At 30.0% G+C, this 9,343-nt stretch overlaps 1 protein-coding gene across 1 annotated transcript; it reads right to left on the bottom strand.

The window, feature by feature from the left end:
* Positions 1 to 3,461: 3,461 nt before the first annotated feature.
* LOC120075340 (glutamate receptor 2.5-like) lies at positions 3,462 to 8,721 on the bottom strand. The gene is made up of 4 exons (XM_039028640.2): positions 8,392 to 8,721; positions 4,953 to 6,262; positions 4,513 to 4,810; positions 3,462 to 4,378 (listed from the first exon to the last, which is right to left on the bottom strand). Exons 1-4 carry the CDS (start codon positions 8,687 to 8,689, stop codon positions 3,726 to 3,728), a joined length of 2,559 nt encoding a protein of 852 aa, XP_038884568.1. The 5' UTR covers positions 8,690 to 8,721; the 3' UTR covers positions 3,462 to 3,725.
* Between the last annotated feature and the right edge of the window lie 622 nt (positions 8,722 to 9,343).

Genomic DNA, 9,343 nt, shown 5'->3' with positions numbered 1-9,343 from the left:
GATATAAGTCGTCAAAGCCAGTTCACATAACCAGAAAGGTGAAGGAAAAGGTAGTCAACAACAATCATATAAAATCAAAAGACTCACCAACAATCAAAAGACTTTATGCAGTTTGAAGACGTAAGTCAAAAGACTTACAAATATATATGCTATACCTACCCAGAGGGAATTCTCCTAAACAATCAAAAGACTCTTAGACTCCTAAAGCTGCACACTCCTTGAAGATACAAGTCTCCTCAAGATACAAGAACTCTTCCAAGACTTCAACTTCAAGAAAATCATGCACTCCGCTTCTTCAAATCAAGCGTACGCATTCAACTAGAGAGAATAAGAGGATCAAGTACTAGAGATCGAACTATATCGCATCAAATCAATATCAACATCAACACAAGTTCCACTCCACGAAACAAGTTTTTCCGAAAACCTCGTGTGAACAACTATGAACTATTGTTGAGAAAATTTTATCATGATTATTAATAGACTTTTATCACTAATAAACTTTAATCATTGATATCTACCTAAGTTTGATATCACTAATACATGAATATGACTGATATTATTTAAGTTCTATCACTAGTATCACTAATAATTGGTATTACCAATACACAAATACATAAATATTTCAATTTGGGCCTTTCAATTTGGCTCTCTATAGAATTTTTTTCCAAGTTTATTACCTATAAAAAGAAAAAAAAAAGACTATTGGCTATGTTGATAACGTTCTCATTTCTCATTTTTTGAGAATTAAACTTGTTTAATAACTATTATCATTTCTTATTTTAAACTTTTAAGAATTGTTTCTAAAAATAGTGCAAATTTGAGGATTGAAAAAAGTAGTTTATTTCAAATCCGTTTTTATTTGCTATTTAATATAACGTTTCATTGTAATAGTTAAACTTGATGATTGGCTTGTCGGTGCTATGTCATTTATGAACTAGGCATTTTCAAATATTTGGTTTGAAACTCAAATAAAAAAATCGAAGAAAGGAAAAAATAAAAGGAAATAAAAAGAAATCGGAGAAAGGAAAGAAAACTAAAATAATCGAAGAAAAAAGAAAATAAAAAAGGAGAAGAGGAAATAAAATTAAAAAAAAAAAAGAGAGAAGAAAGGAAAGAAAAAACCAGAGAAAAGTAAAGAAAATAAAAAAAAAAAAGATAAAAAAAAAAGGAAAGAACAAGTATGCAAGGGAAAATTAAAAATTAAAAAGAAAAAATCAAAATTAATTGGTCAATATTTTTATATTTATAAATATTTTAAAGAGGTGCTATATGTTAAATTTTTTTTTTTCAGATTTCGCTATATAATAAATATCTTATTACGAACCAGGCTAATCTTGAACATTTTATTTTCAAATATCTACTATTTTTAGACATCCAATTCAACCTTAAACCATTCAACAAAAATTATATTATTTCGAAGAAAGAAAATTGAGATTATTGTATACTGATTAATTAAAGAGAAATTTAACAAGTAAAAGAAAAACAGATTATTTGAGATCTTTCTTTTCTTCAAGCAGTCGAATAATAAATAGAGAGGTAAGGGTACAATTATAATTAAATTTCCAAAATATTTTTCTACATATTTTTCAACTTCTCAGAAATTCATGGGAAAGGTGAGAAGCGAGTGTAACTAATAGAAAGACATCAATGAATTATTTCTTGAAAATTTCATTTTTCAATCAATCATTCAAAATTTCATTTTTCAATCAATCGTTCATTTTTCGATAGGTTGAAGATTCAAGAATTTTCTTCAATTTAATTAATTTTAAGAAGAAGAAAAATTGACACGATTCATGAGGAGAGATGGATGGCTAAAAATCTGGTTGCGATATTTGTTTCATCAATGATCAAATTTGTGGTTTATTAAAAGAAAATAATCAAATTTGTGGTCAGTACAATATATTACTTTATCATGTTTGATTTGAAATATATATATATATATATATGAAAAGAAATAACCTCCATTAGAAAAGGATATACATGGTTTAGTTGGAATTTTTTTAGACTAACTCAAAAATTCAAGTTGGCTGAATTGGTTACTCGGAAAACTCGAACAGAATATTCAAGTCAACCCAATTCAATCCTTAAAATTGAGATTATTGCATACTTATTAATTTAAATACTTATATCTTGTGGAGCAACATTATGACTACAACTCTTTGATGTATATGGCTTGAAAAATATAGAACTTTACAAGATGTTAACGGACACCAAAATCACTTGTGGGATGATGTTTTATCAATGGTTGTCCTTTAGAGTACTAAGTCATCTTTATTTTGTAAGTATGATGCCTCTACTATTGCTCAAAACTGGAATACCTTTTTTGTAGCCTTTTTGCCTCTGATTTTTTCTCTTTTGGTTTGAGCTATCTTTTAGAGCTCTTTGTCCATATAACTATTCACTACAAGAATTATGGGCTTTAATGTCGGTTGACAACTGATATTAAAGATAGTGTTATTAAAGCCCTTTAATGTCGGTTGTCTGTCGGTTTTAAATCGACATTGTACACCATCTTCAATATCGGTCTAAAACCGACATTAAAGACAACTGATGTTAAAGGGTTTTAATAACATTATCTTTAATGTCGGTTGTCAACCGACATTAAAGCCCTTTAATGTCGGTTTTAAATCGACATTGGAGCCCAGAATCCATGTCCGTTTTTTTTTCAATTATCGTTCTTTTTTAAAATTCCGTTGTCGAATACATTTTTAATGTTGGTCAAAAAGTTAAAAAGGACATTATATGTCTCGTGCTGGCCAGGAAATATCCGTCATTATTTTTTATTAAAAAAATATAAAAAAAAATTATTCATTGTAATGCGTGTTTGTTATATTCTACCTAGCAAGCCAACAATATTTGTCTTCTACCTATGAATTCACTTAACTCAAACTTGAAATATAACAACAGACAGGACAATACACTCTACCCCAAAACTAAATACAAAGTTACCTACATTGAAGCATACTTCTATAACAATTTATCCACAAACAAGAATTAATATTTCCAATTCATTCTATAAGTACTCATCAAATATGAAATAAACACACTAACCAACATTTGTATATCAAACAATAAAACCCAGAATTCTTGTAGTGAATGCATTCATCGCTAGTCGCATCGAGGTATGATGAAGGTGCTAAGGAGGTAACAATCTAGTTCAGTGCACTTATTGATCCCTCTCTCCTTTGGTATCTTGTTAAAAAAAAAACTAAAATCTCATAAAACATAAAAATTTAAATACCAAATATCCTTGAAATATATTATAAATTCCAAACAAAAAAAACAACAATCCTAAAAAAAATTTAAAAATTCAACCTAAAGCTAAACCCAAAAAACATAACCTAATAATATCCTTGAAATTTTATATATACTCAATCCGAGACTTAATCCAACCTGACAATTAAAAAAAAAAAAAAAAAAAAAAAAAAAAAAAAAAAAAGGAAAAATTCAACACAGCTCAATCTGAAAACAACATAAAACTAATCGAACTCAACATTTACGATTGTAGTTCAAAATATTCAAATGGTAGGAACATTTAAACATTCGTAAAAGAAAAGGTCTCATGAGCTACATCAACTCGATCACCATTCTCTAGCAATAGGAAAATCGCCATAAAAGCAACAAAATCTCGTCTACCTCTAGTAGCTAGAACATCGAAAATGTGATTGCATTGCCTAAGAGCGTGCCTAAAAGAGAGACAATAAAAACCAAAGCAAAATAGAGCATTAAGATTTCCATGAAACCATGAATTGTAGGCCCATAATATACATCAAGACCAACAAAGCAATAGACCCACAAATTATGAATAAGTTCAGGAAAGGCTCAGGTCCTAAGCCCAGCCCGTTTTCTTTGTCACTTGAAGAGCATTTGAAAGACTCCAGTAATTTGTGTTCCATCGTTGATATATTGTTTGCTAGAGTTAATTCCGCAATCGATCTAGAAACCTCCGCACCAAGTTCAGACCCCTTCCGAAAAGCAAAGCCAATTCCACCGAGCTTGAAAGAGGAAACGGCTTTGGTGTAGCCTTTGCAATTTTTGGCAAGGAAAATATCTGCATGGGGGCTTATGAAGAAAGCAGCTTTAATGCTACCATTCTTTAATGCTTTTGGATAATCGTCTATGGAATTCATCTTCTTAATTTTGGAAGGCTCAAATTCTAGGGTACTGTTGAGGTAATTGTATATGAATGATTCAGAATTGCAGCCAACGGTGGCGTCCGGCATCTGCTTCAGCGTTTCAACGTCGAGCACCGAAGGTTGAGACCAAGAGTTTGTCATCAACGATGTTAAACTCGCCGAGAAACTCGTTGTCACCACTAGAATTGCAAACAACCATGGCCCCATCACTAACCGAGCCAACCCATTCTTCACTGGCTCTCCTGCATTTTATTCATAACATTTGTTTCAAAGACATATCGTATCGTTCAATTTGTGTTAAATAATCATCCATCAATCCAAAAGTTTAAACATTACAATTGTTTAAAAGAGAATGTAATTATGAGTAAAACTTAACTGTGCATGTAAAAGATGAAGGAAACCGAAAACCACACCATGTTTCCGAAACCCTTCAACTCGTCGTTATTTTGATGTTCAATTAGCCAAATAACAAAGGAAACAAAAATATGCATTGTGGGTATTAAGAGCCACACTGGAAGTTCAAAAGCCTCCATGAAAGCCCACCGCCTTTTCCACTTCTCTTGCTTCTCTGTTACCACCATCACAATGTCTGTGTTCAAATATGCCACTGTGAAATCCACATGTTCAAATCGTTTTGCCAATATTGTAATGTCCCCTACTGCTCCATCGTATTCCTAACACCACATTAAATACTACATTTTTAGATATTTTAATTAGATTGACACATCCATAACTTTCTCTATCAATCATCTACTTTTAATTTCTGGTCCAAAATATCAAACTAAGAGTAACTAGAAGTGAGAGAAGTTGGGTTACCTTATGGTAGACTGCCTTAATCATGTCATCATATGAGTGATTAAAAGGAAACAAATCGTAGGCCGATATGTTTTTAATATTATTCATAACTGCCCTAGACACATCAATGGAAAATCCAGAGAAATTTTTGGCCGTCCCATTGGAATAGTAGCTCACGTTTACAAATTCTTGACAAGCTCCTTGCCCTGGAACAGCAAATCTCAGCTTTCTTTCTCCATTATTACTATTTGCTTTGGAAACCCTCATTTCCGACAATTCTCTAACACCCATCTTTCCCATTTTGTTGGATCTCAAAGCTTCTTTTTTATTAATTTCCACAGACTTCTCAACAAAACCAAATTTGCCTGTCCAAAACGCCACTTCTTTGTAGGCATGATCCACCACTTTAATGATTTTGAAATTTGGTGATTCATATATTAACATCCCATTATTATTCTTGGAGAATCTCACCATTCCACTAACCCCTTCAAAATTGCTCTCTAAAATTTTCTCCTTTAGTTCTTCACTTGATGAGCTTAAATTTTCAACTCCCATGTTTTCCATGGCACTAGTGATGGCATGAGCTGCATCATAAGCTTGAATGGCAAAAATACTTGCTTTTGTTGGCTCTTCTTCTTGTGGATATTCTAATTTGTAAATCTTCTTAAACTTGGTTTCAAAGCTTTTGAGGGACATTTTGGTGTCATTGAAATATGTTTGAAACCCAATAACCCCTTCCATTTTGTTCAAAAGGGAAGAAGAAGAATCTAAAGAGGAAATGAGGTCAAAAACTTCATGTGAGACAATCCAAGTATACCCATTTCCAATCATATTCATTTTCTTTGCTTTTGTAAAAAGAAGATCAACCAATTCTAGAGAAAGTTGCGTTACTATAAAAACCCCATTTCTTTGGTTATTCATAAGCTTTTTCAATTCATTTTCAATCAATATTTCGGCTTGAATAATATTGGAGGAGGAAGATAAGGCTACAAGGCGGTTGATCTCTATATTAACCGGTCGAAATGAATCGAAGTGGCGATGGACTGAGATGTTAGAGGGATGATGAATATTTGTGATTTCACAAAAGATGGTGACTTTTGGTGACAATTGGAAATGGGTCAAAATTGAAGCAATGATGTGATGGGTGATGTTATTGTTAGCCATTTGAATCAAAGATGGAATTTTGAGAGGGTGTAATAATTGTGTAGTTGAAATGGAAAGTATAGGAATTCCGACAAGAATTTTATGGTCGAAGATGACAATCGAATCTTGCTTTCTCGATAATCCAATAATTACCGCTTTGACTCCTCCTTTAGTAATGAGATCCAAAGCTGTCGGGAAAAAATAATTATTTTTTCTTTTCATTGGAGGACTAAGTTGACTTATAATCAACTAAGCAAGAAGTTAAAAGATATATAATTTTCGATCAACAAATGTGAGATTCAAATCTCTTTACTTCAAATCGTTATTAAAAAAATAAATGAAAACATGTACTTTTAACGTTACAATTTATTTAGATTTTTAAAATTTATTCACTAATTTTAATAAAAATATTTTTTAAAAATTCAAAATTCACAAAATTTCACGAAAATCAAAGTATCTTATTAGATTAGGAGACGAATGCACACACTCAAATATTCAATTAATGTATAAAAAATCACAAATTTAAACAAATAATTCCTTCTTTTTTTTTTTGAAAAGAAAAGTGCTTCATTATTATTGATGTTCAATCATCATGTTAGCTAATTTGATCGATTTAAGATAAAAATTGATACACTTTTTTCTTTTATTAAATTTGAATTTGAGCTCCAAAAATTAGAAAGTGCATCAGTTATGCACTTTGATAAAATATGTTTGGAAGGCTGAAATAGTTGATTATATTAATTAATTCATTTGTGAAGAAATCGATAATGATCCTATCATTTCTTTTTCTCCTCCTATCTATAAGTAAATTTTTATAAGTCCACGTAATATATTATTTTATTTTTTATTAAAAAAATCCATTCTAATCCATATGAAAAATGGTTAGAAATAGTTTGTTCAAGTTTTCAATTTTCAAAACCAACATCTTTTCTAAACTTCGTTAGAATAGTTTTTCTCGAATCTATTTCAGGTCGACCATCGAGATTTAGTTAAAAAATTAACTCTATTTTTTAATTTATAAATTGATTTTAGGTCTACTCAATACATCTCAACTATTATATAATGAGATTTTGTTAATTCTATTCCATCAAATTGAAACATCAACTTTGTTGTTAATCTTATGTTCAATTTCTGATAAATTTTAGCATTATTGTTAATAAAAAGTAAATTAGAAATCTCTCAAGCTTACTTTTTCAACCAAATCTAAACATGGCATGAAATTAAAGTCGACTACTCCACAAAATCAACAATTTTATAAATCTTTATAAAAATAACAAATTGCAACAAAAAGTTAGTCCAATAATATACTTTCTTTTGGAATCTCCATTAGTTTCGTAGTTAGAAATATATTCTATATTCACTAAAAGCACATGAAAATATTTTTATTGGTGGCTTAAATTGAAAATCTCTATTCAATTTTCATCCACATGTCAAAATTTCATATTTTCATATAGGTTTAACATCGATATAAAGATAGGTAATTTGACATTTTCATTATATCGTAAAAACGCTATGAAACATAAAAATAAGCAATAAAATGAAACTAATATGTATGTAATATAAATAATAAATATTTTAACTCGCAAAATTTTTATTTACTAAATTCTAACTTCAATTTTTTTTAATGATTTTTTCATAATTATCTATTGATTAATATTTTGTCGATATTTTCATAAAATTGATATCTCAATTTTTCTTATTGACATCAACTTTATTAATAATGGTCTGTTTGGTATAATTTTTCAAGTATTTAATTTTAAAAAAGTTCTTATAAAAAAGAGTTTAAATAAAAATGATTTTTTTTTAAAAAAAAAAACTTTTTTCTCTAATCAATCCAAACAGATTCTAACACTATTGTTTTCGACTTTTTATAAATAGGAGAAAGAAATGAATGAATTAGGGAGAGAAGGAAAATAGCTATGCTTACCTTTTTTTTATTTTCCAAAAAAGTTATAGAGGGGAATATTTTGTTCTTAAATTAATATGAGGAAACTTGGGCAACTTTTTGAAAAGGCCGATGATTATAAAGATTAAGAAAAATCTGGTAGAGAGTTTAAATTTATCCTAATCTATAAGTTTAAGCTTTTAGGTTAGTGGATGATTAATTTTACACGAGTTATAGGAGAGGAGACTGAGTTGAAGAAAAATGAAAAATGAAGGTCTATTTGGATCGATTATACAAAAAGAAAATGTTTTTAATGACTTAAAAAGTGGATCCAAATATGTATTAAAATGATAAAATCATCATTATCATTTATTTATGTAACCATATAATATTATGAAGATGTAAATTTTGAAGAAAATTGAAGGAGATTACCAGAAGAAGGTGGGGAAGTAAAGTTTGGATGAGAATAATCATGGAGGAGAAGCTCCAACTTATACTTAACACATGAAGAAGCCAAATGAAAATCCCTTAAACCCATTTTCATTGCCACCATCTGTTGCTTCCCAATTTGAGACCCACTATCAAAAATCACTCCAACTCTTGGATTAGTTCTATTATCTTTTTGACAAGTGAGTTCTTTTTTGCTTGTATGAGCTTCTGAGCCCAACAACAGAAACAATAACACCAACCCCAGAAAGAAGGAGGAGCAGCAGAAGCCATTACCAAGCATTTTTTTTCCTTTTTGAGTCGAATCATACAAGTATAGTAGTTGATCAAAGATAATGGACTTGATTTTATAGTAATAATTATCAGAAGTTGGGCCAGAAAAATTATTAATCCCGTCAGCTGGGTTAGTTATATTATTAAAAGCCAATTTCCAGTACAATTCGATATGTATTGAAATTATTCATATAATATCCACAATCTTGGGACTTAAGTTTAATTTTGATGTAACAGCTTGAAAGACCAATAAAATTTCAAAATCTTGACTTTTCAAGGGAGAGCTGATAGAGATGCAATTGAATGCATAGTATTAAGTCAATTCTGAAACTTTAATACATTAAAAAAATTCCAAAGAAGGAAATTTCGAAGGGGTTTCGCTTGTATTTAAAAATTTTCCCAAATCAACTATTGAAGAGGAGATGAAATTGGGGCAAAGACCGAGATGGACATGGACCCATCACGGTGCATTTTATTTCTAATTTAACATAGTACTTAATTTATTTTTTATTTTTTGACATAGTACTTAATTTTTCCGACATCGAAAAGACAATACATTAATAGTTGGACAACGCAACTGTACTAACTAAAGATATCAAAATAAAATCATCGTTTCTAAACAACGTGGTCGTGGGCTTCTCCTTATCTCCGTCGCCTCCCCTCG

Source organism: Benincasa hispida, unplaced genomic scaffold, assembly GCF_027475165.1.
Source record: "Benincasa hispida cultivar pf3 unplaced genomic scaffold, pf3_genome.v1.1 HicScf52, whole genome shotgun sequence".
NCBI lineage: Eukaryota > Viridiplantae > Streptophyta > Magnoliopsida > Cucurbitales > Cucurbitaceae > Benincasa > Benincasa hispida.
This window is presented reverse-complemented; position numbering and strand designations above follow the sequence as displayed.